General features: G+C 37.3%; 1 protein-coding gene across 3 annotated transcripts in view; it reads left to right on the forward strand.

The window, feature by feature from the left end:
* dusp12 (dual specificity phosphatase 12) overlaps nt 1-11,873 on the forward strand; it is a 15,668-nt gene extending 3,795 nt beyond the window's left edge. Inside the window, exons 1-9 of one of the 3 annotated variants that reach the window (XM_030160313.1) lie at nt 7,142-7,273; nt 8,234-8,498; nt 9,032-9,145; nt 9,328-9,446; nt 9,535-9,622; nt 10,528-10,619; nt 10,851-10,930; nt 11,191-11,337; nt 11,372-11,873. In XM_030160313.1, coding sequence (XP_030016173.1) covers nt 8,236-8,498; nt 9,032-9,145; nt 9,328-9,446; nt 9,535-9,622; nt 10,528-10,619; nt 10,851-10,930; nt 11,191-11,334 — 900 coding nt within the window. In that variant the 5' untranslated portion in view covers nt 7,142-7,273; nt 8,234-8,235 and the 3' untranslated portion in view covers nt 11,335-11,337; nt 11,372-11,873. Of the gene's footprint in view, nt 1-7,141; nt 7,274-8,228; nt 8,499-9,031; nt 9,146-9,327; nt 9,447-9,534; nt 9,623-10,527; nt 10,620-10,850; nt 10,931-11,190; nt 11,338-11,371 lie in introns of those variants that run through there. The other 2 variants (XM_030160314.1, XM_030160315.1) reach the window with 2 other exon arrangements.
* The last annotated feature ends 16,079 nt before the right edge of the window (nt 11,874-27,952 follow it).

The raw sequence follows: 27,952 nt of genomic DNA on the forward strand, positions 1-27,952 counted from the left end.
CTACAACAACTGTTAAGAGGAGACTGCGTGAATCAGGCCTTCATGGTCAAATAGCTGCTAGGAAACCACTGCTCAGGAGAGGCAACAAACAGAAGAGATTTATTTGGGCCAAGAAACCCAAGGAATGGACATTAGACCAGTGGAAATCTGTGCTTTAGTCTGATGAGTCCAAATTTGAGATCTTTGGATCCAACCGCCGTGTCTTTGTGCGACGCAGAAAAGGTGAACGGATGGATGCTACAGGCCTGGTTCCCACCGTGAAGCATGGAGGGGGAGGTGTGATGGTGTGGGGGTGCTTTGCTGGTGACGCTGTTGGGGATTTATTCAAGATTGAAGGCAACCTGAATCAGCATGGCTACCACAGCATCCTGAAGTGACATGCCATTCCATCCGGTTTGCGTTTAGTTGGACCATCATTTATGTTTCAACAGGACAATGACCCCAAACACACCTCCAGGCTGTGTGAGGGATATTTGACCAAGAAGGAGAGTGATGGAGTGCTGCGCCAGATGACCTGGCCTCCACAGTCACCAGACCTGAACCCAATCGAGATGGTTTGGGGTGAGCTGGACCGCAGAGTGAAGGCAAAAGGGCCAACAAGTGCTAAGCATCTCTGGGAACTTCTTCAAGACTGTTAGGAAACCATTTCAGGTGACTACCTCTTGATGCTCATCAAGAGAATGCCAAGAGTGTGCAAGGCAGTCATCAGAGCTAAGGGTGGCTACTTTGAAGAAACTAGAATATAAGATATGTTTTCAGTTATTTCACACTTTTTTGTTAAGTACATAATTCCACATGTGTTCATTCATAGTTTTGATGCCTTCAGTGAGAATCTACAATGTAAATAGTCATGAAAATAAAGAAAATGCAAAGAATGAGAAGGTGTGTCCAAACTTTTGGCCTGTACTGTGTGTGTGTGTATATATATATATATATATATATATATATATATATATATATATATATATATGTGTGTGTGTGTGTGTGTGTGTGTGTGTGTATATACGTGTGTGTGTGTGTGTGTGTGTGTGTGTGTGCGTAATTTGATAGTTTTAATACATGTAAATATTTATTAAACATTAAAAAGTCAAAAAATATGCAAAATCTTATGTAACATTAGGGCAAAAAACTGTATTTTAATTATGGAAAATTACCGTATTTTTATGAGTTGGTTATTTTCCGTCATTTTACAGTATTTTTTCGGCACCCCTGCTGCCGGAATAATACCGTTTTTTCACATTTTTATTTTTTACAGTGTATCTAAGATTTGTTGTTTTTTTACTTCAGTAATGACAAACCATTAAATTGTAGATAATGCAGCATTTATTTCACTTTTTTCAACCCTGTGTGAACAAACTTTTTACATTAGTTTGGATTTTTAAAGAAAGAACAAGAACCTTGAACACAGGAATATGAGAGCTACTTCTACTGCTTTTATTTCTAAACACTTAACTTAATTTTTTCTTTTATTTTGTTATGTCTATATTTGTATTTTACCTGCTTTCATTTATTGTACTTATTGCATTATATTTATTGCATTTTTGGCATTGATGTGTTAATAAATAAACTCACCTTGCCTGATGAAAATATATTAAAAACAAATCACATGCAGCATCTTGTATGAACTGTGGTGTGACCTCAGAGTTAATATGGTATAAACTTTATTATCCTACTTGTTTTCTTTTGTCTTTACTTACTTCTCTTTACTCTTTGCTTACTACGTAGCATTACTTACTCTTAAATTTACCATCTTTTACTTTTGATTATCATTCACATAGATATCACATATTATACAGGTTATTAAAAAAACATCTTACTCCTGCTTTGGAGTTAACGAAACCCAAATACTTGACAAAATGTAGATGGAGGCTTTTCCAAACAGATGTCCATCAAATATGAAGCCACCAGTGAAAGGAACAAAAAGAGAAGCAGAAAAAAGTTTCCAATAATAAAAAGGTCCCGAGATAAAAAGACCTAATTATTAACTAATGAATTAGGTTCCAGTTAACTTGGTACCACAGACAACCATACAGTTTAACTTAGAAAAAAAATCAACAGTCTTTATTAACTGTGGGTGACAGGTAAAACAAATATTAGCTTCCTGTACAGACTGAATGCCCTTCACCTGTTCAAATATAATTAATGTGATTGTGTTTTTGTGTTACTGAGCATTCTGATTTTGTTTTCTAAACTTTCTGTTACTTTTACTAAATTTCTTTTACCCTGGCAAAGACATAATGAGGTTGAAACCAGCCTGTGTTTTTGTGAAATAACAGTTGGTCATAGGTCTTCTGTCCTTCAGTGTCAAAATGTTTTGAGCCTAAATATGTGGTGGTTTAACAAGACAAACATACTGATGTTCAACAGATTTTTGTTTTTTAAGGGAAGGTACAGGCATATTTACACAGTATAAGATAGTACAAATATATGATTGGACTCCTGTAAGACTGAATAGATTAGGTCTGATGAAGAACTCATTGTGTTGGAAATGTCAAAATGATAATGGTACTCTGATCCACTGTTTGTGGGAACGTCCAATCATCAAACGTTTCTGGATGGTTGTTGTACATACTCTAAGTAACTGGTTGGACAGAATGGTGCCAGTCTGTCCAAGGCTGTGTTTACTGGGTGGAAAAGGACAGATTGCTAACGTATCAAACAGGAAATTTTCTGTTATCATGGTTGGGGTCTCAGTGGCAGTCAGGATTATTCTTAAACACTGGAAAACCCTTAAAGCCCCAAAGTTTAAAGAATGGGTAAACATGATGATAAAGACTGCTTCATATGAATGTATGTTTCATAAATTTAACAATAAGGATGGAACCACAGCACCAGTTTGGGAGCCATTCTGGTCTTACATAATTATGACTGCCAGTCAGCAGGACGACAGCTGAACTACTTCCTCTAGTGTTTATTTATTTATCTATTTTTTACCTCTGCCAGGAGGTATTGTCATCGCTTTGCTTTGTGTGTTTGCGTGCGTGCATGTTTGTTTGTTAGCAAGATAACTCAAAAAGTTATGGACGGATTTTCAGGAAGTTTTCAGGAAATGTTGATACAGGCACAAGGAAGAAATGATTACATTTTGGTGGTGATCGCGGGGGGGGGGGGTCCATTGGTCTGCACTCTCCGATTTGATTTCTTGTGATTTTTTCTTGTGATTTCTTGTGTAAATGTATTTTTTCTTTTTAAGAACCTCCACGCTTTGTAGCATTTTTTGATACTTTTCATTTATGTATAGAACCCCTGTTTGTTAACATTAAACAACATTGCATGATTATCATGTACCAAGTGAAAACTCCAGTAAAAAAAACTTGAATTACAAAAAAACAATTTAACAGATTCACAGCTGGAGAAGTACGGAAGCGTATTGCATTCACACAAACAAATAAAATTCAGCTCTGTTTTTACGAATTAACGAGATAATTATCTTGTAATTACGAGAAAAAAATACATTTTAAAAAAATGGCTCTGTTTTTCCGAATTAACAAGATAATTACCTCATAATTACAAGGTAATTATCAAATTTAATTTTTTAAAAACTTTTTTTTTCTTGTAATTATAGATAATTATCTTGTTAATTCAAAAAAACAGTGCCAATTTTTTTTTTTTTACTTATTTTTTCTCGTAATTACAAGATAATTATCTTGTTAATTCAGAAAAACAGAGGCGAATTTTATTTTTTCATGTGAATGCAATACGCTTCCGTAGTGAAGGATTTAGTTGTTGTAGTGGTTGTACGGAAACTTCAATCATAGATGTAATTCTGTTTGAAGAATGTTTTTTATTTTATTTTATGGGATCCGTTGCAAGTGTCATCCTTTGAGCCCTGATAGGAATAGTTTTATTCAGAGGTTTGTCTGTGCACAAAGACCTTATGGCATCAGTGTATTTTTAAAGATGCTGTAATGGCTGTTAGGATTTTATGCACGGTGGCTGTAGTAAACACATTTCTAAAGCAGGAGCAGCCTGTGTAAAGCAGACGACAGAGAGAACAGATCAACCAGCTGCTTCACACTCTTATTTTCCATGATATGGAGTCAGTGAAACAGAACCATAGACGGAGGATTGAACCAAATACAGCAGGCCGTGTCATGTCCCGTTCACCTGCTTGTCTTATGGTTACATGAAGTGTGAGGCCGCTCTGCATGTTTCATTTCTAACACTTAATTATGTGGCATGGGCAGCCCTCTAATGAGGTGGGATATGGTCAGAGAGAGGCGCTGTGATTGGTCAGACGCTCAGATTAAAGGGGTTCATAAAACTTTACTAGCACCCCACACTGTGACCATGTACAGACTGTGGGAGGCACTGGCCAGTTCAGAGCAACACACACACACACACACACACACACACACACACACACACACACACACACACATACACACACAGATTTGGTACATACTAAGAAACAATAGGCCAGACAGACATTATGAAATGTGTGTTTAAATAGCATCTGGTGAATAACACATAACACAACTTTGAGGGCAGTGATTCATTGTACCTGACTATTTAAAGTTGCTGTGACAGATTAATTTTTAGCGTCATTGGGTAAAAATTCCATAATTACCTTTCAGTATATTGTTATTCAAGTGATCTGACAGGATATGAGACATCTGCATCCTCAACTGTGTTTTCAGTCTGTGGAAAATCTACCCAGTGATACTTTTTGGCTAACCAGGTAGTGGGTAAAACACTTGATTTACATCTGTAAGTACTGACCAGAATCTGAACTGGATGTAATTCTACTGCTCTGCTGCATGCCTCAGACGTATAAAACAACAGGTCATCTGTGTTTACAGTCAGGTCCATATACACTACCGGTCAAAAGTTTGGACACACCTGGTTTTTCTTTATTTTTATGACTATTTAGATTGTAGACTCTCACTGAAGGCATCAAAACTATGAATGAACACATATGGAATTCTTTCCTTCATTCATTATCTGAACCCGCTTTATCCTCACTATGGTCACAGCAGTCGCTGGAGCCTATCCCAGCTCCTTATGGGCAAAGGCGGAGTACACCCTGGACATGTCACCAGTTCATCGCAGGGCTGACATATAGAGATGAACAATCACTCTCACATTCACACCTATGGGCAATTTAGATTAACTGATTAACCTATCAGTGCATGTCTTTGGATGGTGGGAAGAATATATGGAATTACATAGTTAAAATAAAGTGTGACATAATTCAAAGCATGTTTTATGTGTTAGATTCTTCAAAATAGCCACCCTTTGCTTTTATTACTGCTTTGCACATTCTTGGCATTCTCTCGATGAGCTTCATGAGGTAGTCACCTGAAATGTTTTCCAACAGTCTTGAAGGAGTTCCCAGTGATGCTGAGCACTTGACTATCTCATGTCATTTAAATGAGAAGGTGGATCCAAACTTTTGACTGGTGGTGTATATTTGGATAATGACAAACATTTTATTATTTGTCTCTGTGCATCACCACAGTGGAACAGAAATGAAACAATAAAGTATAACAAAATATAATCTGTTAAATTTATAAAATAGTATTTAGCGAATTAGCGAAGAAGTATCAGGTTGCATTATATAAATAAATAAATAAATAAATAAAAGCCTAAACAATTATACAAGGAACTGTTAATTGCAATACTCGAGTACTTGGCTGCATTCACCACTTCTTCAGTTCTACCTGTTATTGTAGTTTATGAGGGGCTGTCTTTGTTCGTTTTGCTGTTTCCTTTCTTAACACTGGTAATGATGCTCTGATGTGGGCTGTTGACCAGTGTGTGTTCACATTACTTCATCTCTTTGGTATCCTCCCTCACTATCCTAACTACAACTCATTATTTCCACTTTAGAGCAGAAGCCAATTGTTTTGTTTACACTCTCAGTGGAAGTCAGGGTGTGGTTATACTTCTAATAAAACCTTGCTCTTAAGGTTTTGCTTTAACGGTGCTCTGTCTGACATTAACACTTCAACTTTACCAGTCGTACTCCTCTTACATTTTCCTACATATTTTTCATTAATGGTCCTTTGTGGGTTTTTTAATGAAAGTGTGATCCTCTGTCATGTTCTCATCATCTCAAACTTGGGCTTTTCTTCTGAGAGGGTTGATTTGCACAACAGCAAAAGCTTTGTAAATTGAATTCTGTAAATATCTTATCTTATTTCATAGTATTGTGTTGTGCTTAACCTTTGTTCTGTCCTGGTTGTGTTGAGGCTTCATACTTAAAATAAGCCATTTGGTCAAAAGGAAAGGCATTATGAGTTGTAACTTCACTTTACATCTCTTTCACACTGTTTGTGCTGCAGAACAGTAATATGTTGCACATGCTAGTTGTTTATGTATTGGTTATTTTTCCTATTTTAACATATGTCTATAAAATTGTGAAAAATACATTTCTAAATCCCTGTCCTATTTATCTATGTCATTATATTGTTTTCTTTGGCAATGATAATGAATGTATTATTCATTGCAAGTTGTGATATCTTTTGTGCTTGGTTCAGTTACTGAACCTTTCACATATAATTAAAGTGTGAACTATGTCATTATCTAATGATTCACTAACTGAATACAGCTTTATCTGTGATAACACATCATTATTTATTTGTAGATTTTTATTTTTAGATTAATAGTATGAAACTGAGAAGTATCCATTGAGAAACAAAGTGTATCCATCTCCAAAGCCTGGTTGGGGAACCCACAAATGCATCACAGTTGATTTTATATGGTCATGAATAAATTTGATTTTAGAAACTTTCATATGTTTTAGACAGAACCAAATGTTTGTCTTGGTTTCAAAATTATACAAAAACACTGAATCCACTGTGAGATTTAATAATAAAAAAAGAAATGATGGTGTGTAGCCAACATACAGATAAAATAAAAAATTTTAATTATTGTCTCTAGTAGCTATCTCTTCTAAATGGCTTGCTTTTTTGCTCAAACTATTATGAAGTAATTTAGACATTTTATTTGGGCATGTGTACATTTTTAAAAAATCTGTTGTTACCTGTTATTATTTTGCAGAAGTAGGTCCCCTCATACATGTGGACTAAAACTAGAAACCGAAATGGATCTGACACCGGAACTAAAGTTTGACTTTGTTTCTGTCGGAGGTTGTAAAAGCGGAACTATTGCTTTTATTTGTTTCCGGCCGGAAGATTTAAGAGATGCACCAAACGCTTGACGTTCACACGCTGTTTGTACTTTTATATCAACAATTGCTGTCGAATGTGAACTTTGCTTGTTGACAGTGGTTTTTATTGGGATTTGAGGTGAGCAGCTGTGACAGGAGGTCAGTTCTGTTCACTTCTGTTTTTTAGTCGAAGGAGTTTTTTTCTTCAGCTCTCCTAAACTGTCTGTTGTGTTCATGTCATTTTCATGCCAGTCACAGCAGATCTGTAAAAACGAATCTCATGTTCAGTAAACAGCGTAAATCTGTTTAAAAGGCTTCGGCCAGTCAGGAGCAGCTTCATAATTCACATTTATGAAGTTTAAGATAATTTCTGTAGCTCACCAGGCTCCTGCTGTTACCAGAACATCAGATAGTTAAGCGGTAATACGTGTGTTTTGTTCGTTCATAATCTGAAAATAAAGTCATATAATATTACATCTGGAGAGTTTCTCTTCAATTAATCTGGAAATAAAATATCAGAAAATTGTGAAAAATATAGTCCACTAAGATTTTTCATTTTGATTGAACTAATCCCTTAAAAAAGAACTACAGTACTTTCTTTTACCCACTGTGATTTTGAAAAGAAGGAAGTGGTCAAACATGATGTGTCACAGTTTTGTGTAAATATACTATGGTATATAATCTCTGGTTTGTTTCAGTGGCAGTATTTTCATCATTTGCTTTGTTTTAGAAAGTCTGATACTGATCAAGGAAATGGTCAGTTGTCTTTCACACCAGTGCCCCCAACAGACTCAAACATGAACATTTTCTGTGTTTCATGTAAAAATATATAGAAAATATGATTAGGTTATGTTTGTAGAATGAGTGTAAAAGACCAGCAGGTAATGTGAAACATATGAGACATTAAACCTGAGGATGAAAAGGTGCTCATCTTGGGTCAGCTGTGTTCTTGATTTTTGTTTTAATTATGCACTGGTTTGTTCCATAACCATAAGTTGACAGGATTCCTACATAATACCTCTGTGATCTATTTTTGTAACATGTCATATGTAGGCTCATGCAGTGTGTCATATAATCATGTGAGATGATACCAGGTGGGCTCTGTGTGTCTCTCTGCAGTCATGCTCCCAGTAGATGCTGGTCTGTACATCGGCACAGCAGCTGATCTGAATGACAGACAGTCGTTGGCTGATGCAGGCATCACTCACATCCTGTCTGTGGACTCTGTGGACCCCAGCCCGCTGATTCCTACTGATGGCAATGTCTTCACTAAGTGGATCAATGTCTTGGATGAGGAAACCTCAGACCTCCTCAGTCATATGGATGACTGCTTCTTGTTCATTAAATCTGCTATTGATGAAAACAGGGCTGCACTGGTTCACTGGTAAGAGGTCAACGACAGGCTTTGGTGTGTTTCATTTCTTTTCTTCTGTTCCATGTCACCCTCTGTGAGTTTACATAAAGTATTTTATGTGACTTATTACTAAAGGGAAAAAAAATGGTTACTACCTCTGTAATGGAAGTAATGTTTTATCATCATTTGTTGATCTGTCAAGGATGAGCCAGGTTGGTTGTAGAGCATAAAAATGGGGCAATCCTGCTTTTTATTTTTTCTAACATGATAACATGGGATGTTTTGCTCCTTGAAGACAGAGATAGAGGGAGTAAGGAGGAGCCTCCTTCCTCACTATTTGAGCTCTCAACTAGGAGAACTATTGCACCATTTCACTCTAACACACAGCACTTGTGCTTTATTGTGGCTTTTCACTCTGTTGTCCCACTGTCGATCTCATTTTCTGCCATTTTTTTGTCTTTTTTGCACAAGATAAACTTTATTCCAGTGCTGATTGGCAATATTGTGCAGAAGTTGATACATAAAATGAGTTTTGTTTTTGTATCCTTACTTCTGTGTGCCAGTCAGGCTGGTCGGAGTCGAAGTGCCACAGTTGTAACTGCTTTCTTAATGAAGAGATACCAGCTGGGCTTCACAGAGGCTTATGACAGACTGAAGAGGGTCAAACAGGATGTGCAGTAAGTTTGTTTGTTGTGATAGTCTTTGTGCTTTGGCATGTGCTAAAGGCTCCTATTCTAAGGAACAAGCACTGGTATCTCAGTGAAATAAGTTTTCTTTCATTTGGATGAACCAAACTTTTGATAGTATAATTTAGATTTAGATTAAACAGAAAATAACTGGGCTGTTTTGTGGTGTTCAGGGTCAACAGTGGCTTCGAAGAGCAGTTATGTCTATACGAGACCATGCAGTGTGAAGTGGACACGTCCAGTCCTCTTTACAAACAGTACAGACTGACCAAGCTCACAGAGAAGTACCCTGGTAAACACATTTAAAATGTAATGTTTTTAAGATCAACGCTTTTTCATTCATTTTTACTCACTCATTTGTATCTTTTGTATGTGATCAGAGCTGCAGCAGGTTCCCCGGGAGCTGTTTGCTGTCGATCCTGCCAACACCAGCTCCTCTGAAGTGTCCTATCGCTGCAGGAAATGCAGGTGACACCAGCTGAATGGAGCCCCCGCATAGGTTTTTCTTATATCCTGAATATGATTTAGTATATATTTTTTAATAACCAGATTCTTCACTTCAATGTTTGTCTAAATTAATAAATAGGTTTTTTTTTTTTAATAACTAACCTCTTGATTAGGTGCATTTACATAATTTTTATGTTGTAAAATGTGGTTTGGAGTCACTGTGGATTTAAATTTGTGTCAATGTGATCAAATAAAACATCTTAAATATCAAATTAAATTGAGAGAATAAAACTCAATGATGCGAAGATTATCATTTGAAAACTAAAACTTACAGAAAATGTATTTGTGCATTCACCAAAACTATTTGTCTTTGACTTTTAATGATATGTCTTTTTATTCAGTATTCTTCTGCTTTCTTCTCGACCCTCAGCCTTTTGCACTCACTGTTGCTTTGTGGTTAAACTACCACATTTCTCATTTGCACTGTCTTGTTTGTTGATCAAACAAAAATTACTCAGATGGGCAGGTTTTGTTGAGGAGTATGTCCCCATTGGCTAAAGTTAAGATACAAATAACCACAAGTGTCCCATTTTAATTATTAGATTTATATGTAAATGTGAGATAAATACAAAATAGAACAACATAATGACTGATATGAAGAAGACAGGCTTTCAGTACTACTAACTAACCACATCCAGATTTCCAAAGCACAGAAATTATATCAATATTTGTCTCATCTGAGAGAGAAAGGACAGGCATCTTTTAGAAAATGTTGGAATATTAAACTTGTCCTATATGTGTTTTTAGTTGTAGGTTCAAGGTGATTATACACACAGAACTTCACTCATCTAAACACTATCTGAAGCTTACATGCATGTAGTTGTAGTTTCCTCATAGTTTTCTGTTGGACACTTTCTCCTTTGCAGACGGACTCTGTTCCGTGACTCCAGTCTACTCAGTCACCCTGTAGGAGACGGCGCTTCGTCTTTCAGCCACAAAAAGTCGAGTAACCTCACTGGTAACATCTACTCACACAAATTAAACCTATTTTTACAGTTTTTTTAGGTGCATTTTTCACATTTCTGCACATGACGTATTACCTATATTCTGCTGTCAATTCAAAATATTAAATTATAATGAAATCTAATGTTAACTCAGGTTTCAGACTAAAAGTGCAGATGATGCTCAAGTCAAACTAATGAACATTTAACTTATCATAAGCAGTGATGTTCAATATGGTGTTTTCCAGGTGAAGTACAGTGTACATCATATTTCATTGAGCCAGTGCAGTGGATGGAACAGGCTTTACTTGGTGTGATGGATGGACAGGTAATTCTAATGAAATCCTACCAGTTATGTTTCCACCTCACTCAGGCATGAGTCTTATAAATTGAGTACGTATGTAGCATAATGTTTGACACATAAGGTCATTTGGATCAGATTAACACAAAAATGTCATTTTACTTCATGTTATGTATGTCCTCTTATAATCTGTTCCACCCTCTCTCTCTCTTTCTTTCTTTCTTTCTTTCTCTTTGTGTGTGTGTGTGTGTGTGTGTGTGTGTGCGTGTGTGTGTGTGTGTGTGTAGTTGTTGTGTCCAAAGTGTAGCTCTAAGCTGGGCTCATTCAACTGGTGTGGGGATCAGTGTTCATGTGGTCGCTGGGTCACTCCTGCCTTCCAGCTGCATCGCAACAGAGTGGATGAGATACGACAAATCAACATACACAAATAACACATGTACACAAATAACATATGTACACAAATAACACATGTACATTCACTGATTATTGCAGATACAATAAGAGATCGCTCAAAGCAACACAAAACGTCAAGTTTTTAGTTTGGTAGATGAGTATTCTACAATATTTCTTGTGTAAAAATAAATAAATAAAAGCATATATGTCAAAACAAAAGTCTGCAGGAGTTTCTTCTGTGTACTTTAAACATTAATCTACAGTGAAAACGTCTCTGCTCTGTAAAACATCATACCTCAGATGTTAAAAACATACTTTGTGGTGTAATTCAAAATGTGCAAATGAAATATGCTGTTTAACATCTATCAAATTTAGAATTTAATCAAATTCATAATGATAATGGAATATTTGTTGCTGCCGTTTTAATTAAAACTCCCTAAATGAAGAAATGTAGTATCACAATGGGATTTTCCTGGAAAAATAAAAGATACATCAAAATAACCAAATAGATCAACATGCATGTACATTTACTCAGAAACAGAAGTAATCCTTACATCATCAAAATGAGCATAGCTTTACATTATGGTGTACAGACCTGATCAAAATCTTAAGACCAGTTGAAAAATAGCTAGAATTTACCTTTTGCACATTTGGATCTTAATGAGGTTTTAAGTAGAGCTACAATATACAAAAGCAAGAAGGGGGAGTGAGACAAAAAGCACTTTGAAAAAGTAATTTATTGAAAACAACAAGTAAACTGAAATAGGCTGTTTATCAGCCGATCAAAAGTTTAAGACCGCAGGCTATAAAAGCCAAAATCTGCTCAAAATTCTCATTTTCTGTCGGGCATTCACACGGTCATGCCCTCCTGATGGCTAAAGCTAAGAAGCTTTCTCTTCTTGAACGTGGTCGGATCATCGAGCTGCATAAGCGAGGCCTCTGGCAGCGTGCCGTTGCTGCTGAGGTTGGACGCAGTAAGACAGTCATTCTAAATTTTTTGACAGATCCTGAGCATTATGGAACAAAAAAGTCAAGTGGTAGACCCAAAAAAATTACACCTGCGCTGAGACGGAGGATCCGATTGACTGTCCGTCAAGACACAGGGCGGTCCTCGACCCAAATTAAGGCCCTTACTGGTGCCGACTGCAGCGCAATAACCATCAGACGGCATCTGCGGGAAAAGGGTTTCAAAAACAAAAAACAAATTCAAAGACCTCGTCTCCTACAACGCCACAAAACTGCCCGTTTAGACTTTGCCAGGGAGCATCAAACATGGGACATTGAAAGGTGGAAAAAAGTTTTATTCTCTGATGAGAAAAAAATTTAACCTTGACGGTCCAGATGGCTTCCAACGTTACTGGCGTGACAAGGAGATCCCACCTGAGATGTTTTCTACCCGGCACAGCGGAGGGGGGTCCATCATGATCTGGGGTGCTTTTTCATTCAGTGGAACACTGGAGCTTCAGGTGGTGCAGGGTCGTCAAACGGCGGTCGGTTACGTGCAGATGTTGCAGCGGGCATCCCTCATGACTGAGGGCCCTCGTCTGTGTGGTAACAGCTGGGTTTAAAAACAGGACAACGCTGCAGTTCACAATGCTCGCTTGACGAAGGACTTCTTCAGGGAGAATAACATCACTCTTTTGGACCATCCCGCATGTTCCCCTGATTTAAATCCCATAGAGAACATTTGGGGATGGATGGCAAGGGAAGTTTATAAAAATGGCCATCAGTTCCAGACAGTTGATGCCCTTCATGAAGCCATCTTCACCACTTGGAGCAATGTTCCCACCAGCCTCCTGGAAACACTCGCATCAAGCATGCCCAAACGAATTTTTGAAGTGATTAACAAGAACGGTGGAGCTACTCATTACTGAGTCCTACTGAGAAAATTTTTTGTTCTGGTTTGGAGAGTTTTTTGTAATTTTTTGAGCAATGGTCTTAAACTTTTGATCGGCTGATAAACAGCCTATTTCAGTTTACTTGTTATTTTCAATAAATTACTTTTTCAAAGTGCTTTTTGTCTCACTCCCCCTTCTTGCTTTTGTATATTGTAGCTCTACTTAAAACCTCCTTAAGATCCAAATGTGCAAAAGGTAAATTCTAGCTATTTTTCAACTGGTCTTAAGATTTTGATCAGGTCTGTATTATTTACAACAACGTAAACTAAAAATATGTTTAAAATGTGTAAAACCTTAAAGGGCTGGGATTTAAAACCAACACTCTTTCACTGAGTGATTTGAGTTAAGAAAATAAAGCCCATTCTAAATAACCTGATGAATATGCATAATAAGAGCTGCTTAGCGTTCAGCCTGTCGTTCAGGTTTAATGTCCAGGGGCTGACACTGGATCAGCTCCTGTTAACTGTTGGGGTTTGACAGTTCTGTGTGCTTTGCTTGTTTACCACATGGGGGCAGATGAGCTTCAGTGGAACCCTCTTCTGCAGAGGAGGTTACTGAGGCCCTAATGTGAGACAGATGCAGAAAATGTTGAGCGGTCTGAGCAGAAGCAACAATGAACAAAAAGAGCAAAAGAAACAAGATCAAAAGAAAATTCTAACCCTAAAAACATTAAATATGAAAGATGTTGCAAATAAATCAAGCTGAAAGATCTCTATATTTGACATCTGAAACATACTTTGAGATTGTGGAACCACAGATGTTCATGATTTTCTTTTTCTAATTCTAAAACCTGATGATGGCACATGCTTCTGAAACCTTCCCAAACCTGTTAGAATGCAAACTGTGACTGTTTTGTATTATTTATATTTGAATGTTGGCCCGACACTTAAATACATGGACTGTATAATGTAAATAAATTGATGGGTCATGAAAACCTGCTGTTTGGTTATGGTTTCACTTGCTGATATCCTGTTCATCAGTCTGTGCATAGATATTTACTTTTTCTTGAAGTTTTAATGAGATCAAAACCGCTTTCTCAAGAGAAACCTAAGAACAGGAATTATTCATCTTCAGAATGACTCAAGCAGGAAGACATTCAACACAAATACACAGACAGAAAGTAAAACAAGTGCTTGAATCATAGCATCAAATAATAAAACTTTAAAACTGCCAAGACAAAGTAATGACTGTAACTCCTGGGAAGTTTGCAGCTCATTCCATTTAAATGGTGCTTTCCTGCCAAGGTTAATACAAACAAGTTGAGTAGCTAAAGAAAGGTGGCTATTTTTGTATGCGTATTTTAAGGACAAGATTTCAGTGAGACAAGCAAAGCGGGGTAATAAACTCTAAAAAACCCTCTTAGATTTAAAGAAAATGCACTGCCACAAAACTGAAAACAGATCTGTTTTTCTCAGCTCATGAAAGATTGACTTTTAGTGTGTGAATAAGGTTCTCTGTGCATCCTCCAACAGACAAAAGCAAAAAGTATTAGGTGCCTCTCAGCTTGGATCACAGACCTGAGACTGGGGCACACTGACAGTTTCAATATATTTTACTGCTGTTTGCATCATTAAAATATATCGAACCCATCAGTATACTCCAGCCTTTTCTCCTTTTTATGCGTTATGTGGATCTCACAGGATCGCAATGCCATAAACGTGATGATTTCCTAAAATATAATGGATTACTGTAGACGCACAGTATGAGTTCAACCTTCAACATCTGTAGCAATAAAATGCAACAAAAATGTTAATGCAGCAGTAATAAAACACAGACAGGGACCATTTTACTGCATAATCACTACTTATTTCTTTTTGCAGGTAATAATGGTTAATAATGGTTTTAGTGTAGTTGAAAAATGTAGACTGTCATCCTTTAACTTTCACCAGTTAAGGAATAATGGCATAAAACAGAGGAAATGGTCTTTCTTATTATGTTTCCACCAAAGTTTCATAATTGTGTTATGCTCTAACTCAGTGTTTTTCAACCTTGGGGTCAGGACCCTACGTGGAGTCGCCTGGAATTCAAATGAGGTCACCTGAAATTTCTAGTAATTGATAAAAAAAAAAAAAAAAAAGATAAAAAAAAAACTTACTAATAAAAAATATATGGTGAGTTGAGGGAGACATAAAAGACATGACAAACTCTGAGGCTGAAACTGAAGCACTGAATTGGTAAAAAAAAAATAAAAAAATTTAAACTTACTAATAAAAATTTACATTTTATAGCCTAAATGTTGTCTAAAATTAATGTTTATTTGCAGCATATTATAGCAAACTATTACATGATCAAAAACAAATTGACTTTAGCAAAAAAAAAAAAAAAAATCTCTGTTTTGAATGTCTGGGGTTGCCAGAAATTTGTGATGTTAAAATGGGGTCACGAGCCAAAAAAGGTTGAGAACCACTGCTGTAAGTGCGGAATCATTGTTACTATGGTTTTACTGATGCACAAGGTCTAATGTTTGAACCAGAATGATGGAGCAAAATGTAGGGTCTGTTTCTTCTTTCGGATCTGTGTCAGGCCACAATGTACAGTATGTGGACTGTCGCAGAGATGTGGTTTCACGGAGGTTGTTCCAGTAGACCTGGACTGTAACTGGGCTGTCCTGTCCAGCAGACGCCTGGAAACCTGGAGCACACACTGGAGACTGGAAATTTGGTGCAGAGCGGAGGGAGGGGTTAGGCGAGTGAGGAAGAAAAGAACCCACCAGGGAAAATGGAGGGTTATGTAAAGGGGTGGAAAAAGGGTTGAAATAAGGTAAGGTGGAAATGTGTGAAAATGACAAGAAGAAAGAAAAGAGAGAGGGCAGGGATGTGGTCAGAGTTTTCCATTCTCTCACACGCTGTGGAATCCAGAATCAATCAAAAGGAGACTTCCACACACCACACCATGTCTGCAGGACCTGAATACACACTTCTGTATGTTTACGTACCAATAAGGTTAATGCATCTGCCGTCCCAAACTATAAAATACCATGTGCTGAGAAATTTACTATAGACGTGGGTCGCTCAAACCCTGCATCAGCAATGAACCTCATACAACAGATACAACAGATGTCAGAGTCAGCGCCTGCACCAGACCTTCGACCAGGGCCAATCATCTACTCTTCTTCTCTAAAACCATAAATAAACCGCTAATCATGACCTATGGTTTCCTCCTTTTGGGACCGCTGTTTTAACTGGCAGTCACCATGGCAACAAAAGCTTTAATTCATGTGGAAGTGACCACAACATGACCACATGAGGAGATTAACAAAAAAAAAAAAAAAACATTCCTTTTATAGATGTAATACTGGCAAAGATAAGACAAAGACTTATTTCCTCCACCAGGAAGTACTGTGATCACTTTGTGTGTGTGTGTGTGTGTGTGTGTGTGTTTGTTTGTTTGTTAGCAACTTTATGGGAAAACTATTACAACCATCTTTACCAAATTGTACCCACAGATAGGCCTAGGCCCTGGGACGAACCCTTTAAATTTTGGGCCAAGTAGGCCAACGTTCAAGGTCACAGCAAGGTCACAAAATCTACAATTTTCCTATCTCTCATCATTGAGCAATTTTCAAAAATTCATAAAAAATTCAAAACGACTCCGATTAGCCTCCAATTTGATCCACCCGTAGCTTATAACAATATCTTGTATCTGGCACAAAATTGTCCACATCCACTGTGGAATGTGGACTCTGTGGACATTTCAATTTAACACTGAAAATCCCACTTACAACACATTTTTCATCATAACTCAACAAATATTGATTGGAATTTAATATAATTTGACATACACATGACTGGTACCAAGCTTCAACTTTTTCTGCTGTATGGAACAACCTTGAAACTGTTTAATTTAAAAAGAAATAGTTGATCCACACATGCACACCGTTCAGGGTGCTTGGCGGAGGTTTGCGTTCTCTGAACACTTGTTTATAATATATTCAAAACATACTGATGACATAAACATCACTAGTCAACAATGATTTTGCAACCAGGAAATAAATACCTGATTTTAACAAACTCTTTATGACAAGGTTCAAGGTTTGAGTGTCATTTTAGTGACATTAAGGGCAAAAATTCAAGTTCTTGGTTATGGACTGAAAATATATCAGTTTAGGGTCAAATTTTCTCAGGAATCTGAATCTGAAATCATTTATGCAAAATCTCTGGTTAAATTGGCTTCATCATTGACAGAGCAAGTCCAAACTGAACAAATTGGTGGGCAGTTTCAAAAACGAATATGAAAATTTGGTTGTAAAAAAAAACTTGATCTCACTTTAGGAAAGTAAATGGGCCTAAATAATATAAACTAATTGTAGCTCATGTACAGGGGTTGGACAAAATAATGGAAACACCTTAAAAAATCAACAAAATATAATTTAATATGGTGTAGGTCCGCCTTTTGCGGCAATTACAGCCTCAATTCTCCGAGGTATTGATTCATACAACTTGTGAATTGTTTCCAAAGGAATTTTAAGCCATTCTTCAGTTAGAATACCCTCCAGCTCTTTTAGAGACGATGGCGGTGGAAATCGACGTCTTACTTGAATCTCTAAAACTGACCATAAATGCTCAATAATGTTGAGGTCTGGGGACTGTGCCGGCCATACGAGATGCTCAACTTCATTAGAATGTTCCTCATGCCATTCTTTAACAATTCTAGCTGTATGGATTGGGGCATTATCATCTTGAGGTGAAGGTGTTTCCATTATTTTGTCCAACCCCTGTAGGTGGGCATAAATGATTAAATTTTGGAGGCTAGATATCGAAAATTGAGTGAATGCAAGTTTTGTTTTGTTTTTTACAATGATATGTATTTTTTTCACAAACTAAAAACAGATGGGGGTCGGGTTAGTAAAAGTAATGATTTTACTTATCTCATATTAGAATAGACTTAATTGTTGGTAATCCTTTAGTCACAACAGAAAAAGAAAGAGAATGGTGTATAATACATACAAATTTATGATAATATCAACTCTACATAAAGAAGTAGAAGTCAAATTCTTACCTAGAAGCCAAAAAATCCGAACAAAATTATCACAGGACATCTTCTGAGGAACTGGCTGATATGACATCATTGACTCTGAACTGAAATCACAGAAACTGATACTCATTCAAAAGGCCAGACCAAAAGCTCTTCTTCTAAGGTTAAAAGTAAGCAAGTTCAGTGAAGATTTGCAAGCAGCAACAGGATTAATATGGGTTTTCAAATTATTTGTCACTGAAAAAAGATAATTTTTGCCCACTTTTCAGCAAATATCATGCAAAAAGTCACACAAGGACTGTAATATTCTGAAACTACACAATTTTTCCAATAAATTCAACACAAGACACTGCATGAAAGGTGTACATTTATTCCACAATATTTTTTCACAATAATGTCACAATAATGATACTCAAAGTTTCAACCTTGTCTTCCCTAAATCAGGTCTGCAGCCTGAAAGCTATTTTGAGTTATGCACAAATCAATATATATCCATTTGTAGAAATATTACAGCACTGATTTACTAAGGGATCAACCTTCAGTTGTTTTCGATAACTGAAAGAAAAATATGGTGCAGTACAAAGTGAAGCAAAGCTGAAAGTTGGAATTTTCATTGGACCTCATTGGTGATACTGTATTCCCTTCGAAACTCAGCTCCAGAATTAACAGCTGATGATTAAATTTGTGCAAGTGGTGCGAGATTTCCATAGAGCCCCAAATAATGATCCACTGTCTGATAAATGTACTGACAAGACTGTCTAAGTCAGGGGTGTCCAAATCTGGTCCCTGAGGGTCAGTGTCCTGCATGTTTTAAATACTTCCCTCTTCTACCACACCTGGAAGCTATTACATTGTTATCAGGCGTCTGCAGAGCTGGATGATGAGCTGATCATTAATTGAAGCAGGTGTGGCTGGAAGAAGGAAATAAAAACATGCAGGATATGGGACATCGACGACCGGATTTGGACACCCCTGGTCTAAGTGGAAACAGAGACCAGATTCTGTTGATCTCTGGCAGACTTCACAGTTATACACATGAAATATCAGCGAGGAGAATGAAACATTATTTAAAAATGTACACTGTTATGACTTAAAGGGACAATATGTAGTATTTATACTTTCAAATATAAAAAACAAAATACCTTAAACCAGGGGTGTCAAACTCATTTAAGTTCAGGGGCCACATACAGACTGATATGATCTAAAGTGGGCCAGATCAGTAAAATGATATAAATAATAGGATCAGAACTGATAAATAATGTCAACACCAAAGTTTTCTCTGTGTTTTTGAGTGAAAAACGTAAAATTCCATAATAACAATGTTTACATCTAAGAACTGTACTTGAACATAACATGAGAAAATATGAACAACCTGAAAATTCCTTAGAAAAATAAGTGCAGTTTTAGCAATATTATGCCTCAGTTTATCATTTAAACAACTTGCAGATCACAGTGGATCTAAAAATACACACAACATTTAGCAGCAGGCAGAATATTGGTACAATTCTACATACTTCTCTTAAGATATTTCAGGTTGTTCATATTTTCTTAGGTTATTCACATTTTTTGTAAAGGGCTGGTCTGTGAATGTAACCATTTTTGTGTAATTTTACATTTTTTATGCTCTAAAACAAAGACAAAAATGTGCAGTTTTCATTATTTATAAGTTATTATGATAGTATTTTACTGGTCTGACCCACTTTAGATTTAATTGACCTAAAATGAGTTTAACATCCTTTATTGTTAATGTCGTCAGTGTCATTTTTGTATTTTATAAATTCATCCCACAGGCCGGATTGGACCCTTTGGTGGGCCGGATTTGGCCCCCAGGCCACATGTTTGACACCTGTGCCTTAAACTATCATTAGAGTGCTTAGAATAAAGAGCACTAAATTCTGACAAAGGCGCAAATGTATGCGATTTTCTGTTAACTCTATTAACACTAACGTCTGGTGGATTTATGTAACCACTAGAGGGAGTAGTGAGTCACTCTGTCAGTCTCCCATGGTGATGAAAACTAACACCACTGGGCCTCTGACCAAAATGTGAAAAAATGACCAGATGCAGTCAGAACCGCTAAGAAACAACTTCGTCAAAGAAAGTGATAAAAGCTAGAAGAACTGTTGTTTTCACCTCTGGACACAGCTGAAAATGAAAAGAATGGAGTTTGAAGCTGAAATCACAGTGTTTCCTCTAAATCACAGGTGTCAAACATGCGGCCTGGGGGCCATATCCGGCCCGCCAAAGGGTCCAGTCCGGCCTTTGGGATGAATTTGTGAAATGCAAAAATTACTCTAAGATATTAACAATTCTTTTAGTTCAGGTTCCACATTCAGACCAATTCAATCTCCAGTGGGCAGGACCAGTAAAATACAATCATAATAACATAGAAATAATGACAACTCCAAATTTTTCTCTTTGTAAATGTAAATATTTTCATGTATTTACACTAAAACAAAGTATAATTTCACAAAAAAATGTGAATAACCTGAACAAATATGAACAACCTGAAATGTCTTAAGAGAAGTAAATACAATTTTAACAAGATTCTTTCTGTTACTAAATGTTTTTTGTGTTTGTAGATTCACTGTGATCTGTACATTATAATGTACATGTGTAAATGATAAACTGAGGCAGAATACTGATAAAATTACACTTATTTTTTCAGTTTGTTCATGTTATTCACATTGTTTGAAAGGATAGTTTGTAGATATAAACCTTTTCATAATGTAAATTTACTTTTTTTGCTCTTAAACATAGAGAAAAGTTTGGAGTTGACATTACTTATATATTATTATGTTATTATTTTATTGGTTCAGCCCACTTCAGATCAAATTTTGCTGAATGTGGCCCCTGAACTAAAATGAGTTTGCTCTAAATGAATGAGTTTGATCATGAGGCTTATGAAGGTATAAAATTATTATGTGGTGTTATTATCTTTGCTAAATCCCCTGTTATGTTATAACCAGCTCTGAATTTTTTCTTTGCAGAAAACTCGATGTATGTGAACAATTAGTTTTATGCATTAATCAGTGAGTGATACAGTCTGTGGATACACAGCAGTGATTTGATAGAAGTTTTGGTATCAATACTACATATAACCTATTTAATACTCACTTACTCAAGTCATTTTTTGCTGTGTTAACACTGGATCATCAGTGTAATAGTAGTTTTTACCACACTAAATACCATATTTTAGTATCCTCTAAAATAATTTTGTAGGAGTATCACTCCTACTTTGATAAGATTAATCTTTTCCATCTTATTGATACACTTTTGTATTTATGACTTTTATTGTTTTGTTGATTTTAACTGTAATGTCATTGTCTCCTTTCACTTTCATCCCGAGAGAAACATTTGTCTTTGCTGAAATTTCCTCACTGATATGGATGAGAAATAACTTTTACAGCCAAGGGAGGAAAAGGGATAAAAGCTAGAAGGACATGAATGGATGAGTTGCACACTGTTAATAAAAATTCCTCTTCTCCACTCATGCCTTGATTTTTTTTCCACCAAATTTGATTGATTGCAGTGCTGAGCATGGTGATCACTTTCATCCATATATTTCTGTAATGAAACCCAGGTACCAAGAGGCTTCAACCCAAACACGAGAGTGATTAAGGTTGGTTCCTACAGTGGAAACCTTTGTCACACAAGAGAAAAATGTTGTCTTCAATTGAACAACTATTGTATATTTTACTTCACACCAGAAAAATCAGTAAATATATTTGATTTAAAAAGAGGAATAAAAACACTCAGGACAAAAATCTCGACTAAGGTTCTCATAATTCATGCATGAAAGGGTTAATAACTGATTGTTTCCATAATTAAATAATTACGGAATTGTTAAAGACATGATCATAATGACAACGTCATCCGTAAAAAGCAGAGACGAAATCCTGGTCGTGAGCTTTGGGTCATGATTGAAAGGACAAGATCCCGGATACAAGCAGTCGAAATGGTGGCTGGGCGCACCCTTAGGGTCAGGGTGAGGAGCTCAGTCACCAGGGAGGAGCTCGGAGCAGAGCTGCTGCTCCTCCACATCAAGAGGGGCCAGCTGAGGTGGCTCGGGCATCTGTTTCGGATGCCTCCTGGACGCCTCCCTGGGGAGGTATTCGGGGCATGTCCCACTGGGAGGAGGCCTCGGGGAAGACCTAGGTCACGTTGGAGAGACTATGTCTCTCGGCTGGCCTGGGAACGCCTCGGGGCTCCCCTGGAAGAGCTGGAGGAGGTGTCTGGGGAGAGGGAAGTCTGGGCATCCCTGTGAAGACTTTTGCCCCTACAACCCTGCCCCGGATGAGCGGTGGATAATGGATGGATGATCATAATGAACATAAAAAACTTTTTTTTTTTTTTTTTTTTACTTTTAATAAAGATGTTTGCAAGATATATCCCATGGACTTCAAAAGTATATACTGACCCAAATAATCTTTTTAATGAGTTTGTCATTGCCATTTTTTCCTCATTTTAAGTATTTATTTCAACTCAGATAATGTTTACTTTGAGTTATTGTGAAATAAACCTCATTGGAATGAACAGATGATAAATACATGCACTGATGGGTTGATGGCTGTTTCTTGCAGTGGTTTATTCTCATGTGGTGACTCCTGTTGGGTAGATGAGGGTTATGCCTGTGTGTGGGATCATTCTACAACTGTACCAGTTTTTTTTTTTAGATCATTGTAATGACATTAATATCTCCAGTCTAATAATCTGGTGCAGCCTCAGTGTGGGTTTGTCTATGAGTAAGTTTATTCTCCTTCCAGTTTGCCTGTCAGATGATCTGGTTACTTCACAAACCTCCACCCACAGCTTCATGATTTATTACAAGTGCCTACATCCAAGAAATTTTCCAAAATCAGATATTCATACCCACCAGGTGTACAGATGTGAAAAAGGAGCCTGGGTTTTTTCATTCTTTACATAACTTTCCACTTTTCATGAAAACAGCTGAGTCTATAATTATAATCTGATGACTTTTTCTGATGTTTGTACAAACCACTTCAACAATATCTTTGTTCATTCATTCTGGATCTTGTAGAGATTCCTTAGCCAATAATAGCAGTTTACGTAACCCCTTTAAGCATCCAGAAATAACCTCAAGAATCAAGAATCAGAAATTAAACCCACCATTTCTACCAAACCTGTATTTTCTGCTTACATTCTGTTAAATGAGTTCTCAGTGGATTCAATCAGACTTCACTACTGGGAAGAAAATCACCACAACTGGGCTTTTTACACTCCACTGTAAAGGTCTCATCCTCCTTTCAGCTGAGACAGTTTTATTTGACTTCATGGCCCGACAGACCATCAAAAACAAGAGCAGGATTTAGAAAATGCATGTTTTAGTGCTTTTTAAAAGACACATCAATGACCAATATTTCACTTAGATGAGTAAAATGTTCTGTTTGCAGTCACTGATACTGTGATGGCAAACATGTTGGTGGAGTCCCAGAGCAGCTGGTGCTTTCAGTTTAATGCTTCAACAGTGGTGCGTCTGCTCATAAAACTGACACTGAAATATTGCTGCAGTAAAATGAAATGCAGTGATGCAGATTCCAGATGTGACGACTGGAAACTGAGACAATTTTGATTTTCTGTTGTCACAATGCCTGAATTTTTCTTTGATAAATTGGACGTGGACGTTCTGATTGTTCTCGATTAGAAAATGTCAAGATGTTTAAGGACTGACAAGCTGATAAATGCACTGACAAGTGTCTAAGTGGTAACAGACCAGATTCTTCTGTTGGTCTGCCTCTTTTTATTTTAGTCTCTGGCAGACCTCACAATTACAACACTGACATGAAATCTCAGTGAATAGAATGAGGCCTTATTTAAAGTCCGTGTAAGACTTACATTATTATGGCTTAACCCATAAAAACCTAGTGCTACTTTCATGTCAGTTCCCAAATGAATTTTTCTCTCTATTTATATCAACATGTATTATAATGTTACCCTCTGTGTTTTGCATTTCTTTCCATGAAAATCAGGTATTTTCCTACATTCAATTTGCTGATAATGTAGGTCAGGGGTGTCAAACTCATTTTAGTTCAGGGGCCACATTAAGCCCAAATTGATCTCAAGTGGGCCTGACCAGTAAAACAGTAGCATAATAACCTGTAAATAATGACGACTCCAAATTTTTCTTTTTGTTTTACTGCAATCAAAATTAAATTATGAAAATATGTACATATACAAACTATCCAAACAAAATGATAACCTGAAAAAACTGAAATTTCTTGAGATCAGAAAACTGATCTGCCTTTGCGGAGGTCTGCGCTCTCCGAGTGCTTTTCTAGTTGTGTGATGTTATTATTTGTGCGAAGTTTGAACTTTGTTTTTTGGAGAAAACTTGATGATTCCATAATACAAATGTGTGTAAACAACAGGCTTTATACTTTATTCAGTGAGTGATACAGTCTGTGGATACATAGCAGTGATTCAAAGGTAGCTTTGGTATCAATACTACATATAACATATTTCATATTTACTTACTCAAGTCATTTTTTGCTGTGTTAACACTGGATCATTATTGTAATAGTAGTTTTTAACCACCAAATACCATATTTTGATATCATCTAAATGAATTTTGCACAAATATCACTCCTACTTTGATAAGATTGTATGTATGTATTTCAAATATGAATGTCAAAAAGAAGAAAAATAAATAAACAAACAAAACATTTAATATAGGAAATAAGACATACAATACTGTCATGTGCCGGCGTTTGTGTTAAGTTGGTTTAAGGTTTTTTGGTTTTGTCTGTTCCTGTTTTATTTTGGTGAAGGTGTTTGTCTTCCTGTTTCATCTGCACTCTGTCTGACTTGTCTTCGTCTTCCCTAATTCCCTCATTGCCTACACCTGGTGTTCCTCCTGTGATCACCCACACCTGCTCTCCTTCTATATTCTCCTCTCTCCCTTTGTCTGTTGTCAGTTGTGTCCTTCTTGCTGCCTCTGTGAAGACCTTCTAACCTTCTAGAATCTTGTTTCCTTGCTTCTAGTATTTTGTGTCACAGTTATCTGGTAAGAATATACTGCAGCTAGGCTGTCCCTTGTTTTTCTATTTTTGTTAGTTGGAAATTGAGCACTTTTGCTCCCTCCACTGGTTCCCCTGTTTTTGTATTTTGGATTCTTTGTTGAAGTTTCATCTCTGCTTTTAGTAGATGACGTTGTCCTGTTGGCCTCATCAAACCTGGACCTTCAGCTTGCCCTAGGGTGGTTTGCAGCCGAGTGTGAAGCGAGTGGGATGAGGATCAGCACCTCCAAATCTGAGGCCATGGTTCTCAACCGGAAAAAGGTGGTCTGCCCTCTCCAGGTTGGTGGAGAGTCTTTGCCCCAAGTGGAGGAGTTTAAGTATCTTGGGGTCTTGTTCACGAGTGAGGGAAGGATGGAGCGTGAGATTGACAGACGGATCGGTGCAGTGTCTGCAGTGATGTAGTTGCTGTATCGGTCGGTTGTGGTAAAGAAGGAGCTGAGCCGAGAGGCGAAGCTCTCGATTTACCGGTCAGTCTACGTTCCTACCCTCACATATGGTCATGAGCTTTGGGTCATGACCGAAAGGACAAGATCCCGGATACAAGCGGTCGAAATGAGTTTCCTCTGTAGGGTGGCTGGGTGCACCCTTAGGGATAGGGTGAGGAGCTCAGTCACCAGGGTGGAGCTCGGAGTAGAGCCGCTGCTCCTCCACATCAAGGGAGGCCAGCTGAGGTGGCTCGGGCATCTGTTTCGGATGTCTCCTGGACGCCTCCCTGGGCAGGTGTTCTGAGCATGTCCTGCTGGGAGGAGGCCTCTGGGAAGACCTAGGACATGTTGGAGAGACTCTTGGCTGGCCTGGGAACGCCTTGGGGTCCTCCCGGAAGAGCTGGAGGAGGTGTCTGGGGAGAGGGAAGTCTGGGCATCCCTGCTTAGACTGCTGCCCCCGCGACCCGACCCCGGATAAAGCGGAAGATGATGGATGGATGGATGTTGAAGTCTGATGTATACATAAAATTCCTTGAAAATCATCAAAAGCCTGAGAGTCTCGTGCATTTGAGTCCACGCTAGAGTGTCATGCCTTAACAGATACATATTCAAAAAGGAGTGAGAAGAAGTGTAACTTATAAACTCCCACCCCTTCTCCTTAAATAATTAATAACAATAATAACCTTAACCAGTCTCAACATCTTTACTCTAATGACTGATACTTTTTGTTAAATAATTTTGTTTCTGGCTTTCTATTATTACAATGAGCAAATATGATTTACATAAACACATGATTTCAGTAACGCATAGATATATGTACATACACATACTTGTGCATCTTTATAACACCCACTGATACCCAACACCTCCCTCATCCCTGTACATCTTGAAAACTGTCTTTATACCTCATTTTAAATTGATCATGTTTGCAATTTGCAGCAATTAATTGTCCACAGAAGAACTGTTGATTATTCCCTTTGTTTTTGTTTTTTTACTTGGCAAAGGAAATAACAGAAAATTTTGTACAAATTGTCATGTTTATTCAACAGATTGTGAAATTCTACTTAACATAAAATATGCCTGTTTCACATCAACCAGATATTCTCATAGTATTAGAAGCACTGTACGGAAAAGATAGATGACTTGTATTGTTAAAATAAGTTAAATATGCATGTAGTCAGTCAGTATTTGCAGTATATACATTTCAATTAATGTTTATGTATCATATGCACATTGACCTTTTATCCCAATCTCACAGTGCTGTACTATTATGGTATGTGCTAAAGTATTAATGCAAGATTGTAAAATTCTCTGTATTACTATCTGCTTGCTAACTTATGAAGATGACCTGGTTAAGGACATGAGATTAGATAAATTCACCACATGTTGGTAGAGTCCTGTTTTCATGTCTGACAGTCACTCTTTGTTCATTTTCTGCACCAGACGAGACACTACAGTTTCATTAACCTGCTTTCTGTATCTTGATACAATTAGGAGTTACAGAAAAGATAGTAGGAGGCAGAAGGAGTGACATGATGGAGGATGTGAGTCACATTAAAGCCTCGACCCTGTGACTCTGCGGTTTATGTGTCTGGGCTCGTGGGGGAAACTAGACAGGATTTGGACTTAAAAAACACTCCGGGGAGATCTGCTGCTCTGATTAGAGTTACAGGAAAGGTGATTTTCACTAGCTGTGGTTTTGGTCATTATGTGAAAGAATGTAAGAGGCTTTTGGCAGTGAACTGTGAGTCAGTCAAAACTGCAATATATGCAGATTCATACAAGAACTCTCTTTGAGGCTCAAATTAAGAGGCACATTTTCCATTGCAGACAGAACAAACACAGCCTTTAACAAACCATTTGTAATCATGTTCTTCACATCCCTCAAACTGCATGCACTCAATTCTATATTTCTGTTGTCTCCATCATTTTGTATCAACCTCCTCAACATCATTTCTGTCTTCTGTACTCTCTGTACTTTGTCTGACTGTCTGAGTAATAGACCAGATGTTGAACTAATGTCTGGGGGACACATTAGCTCCTTCTCCTCTCGACTTCACCTCCTCCTCTCATCTCTCATCTTTACTTCAGTACTTCCTCTCCCCTCTATTATTTTCCACTGCTTTCCTCCTCTGCCTCATCATTCAGGTTTCTTATCGGCTAAAATTTGCTTAGAGGTCTTATTTATGTCTTTGTGCTTAAGAAATTAATCTAAGTGAATCCCCAAAGGAACTGTGTGTTGGTAAATGCAAGTTATGCAAATTTACAGGATTTCAGTTCTGTTGCAACATGTTCATGGTCACATGAACAATGTTTTCAGGT

The sequence above is a fragment of the Sphaeramia orbicularis genome, chromosome 17 (genome assembly GCF_902148855.1).
Source record: "Sphaeramia orbicularis chromosome 17, fSphaOr1.1, whole genome shotgun sequence".
Lineage (NCBI taxonomy): Eukaryota > Metazoa > Chordata > Actinopteri > Kurtiformes > Apogonidae > Sphaeramia > Sphaeramia orbicularis.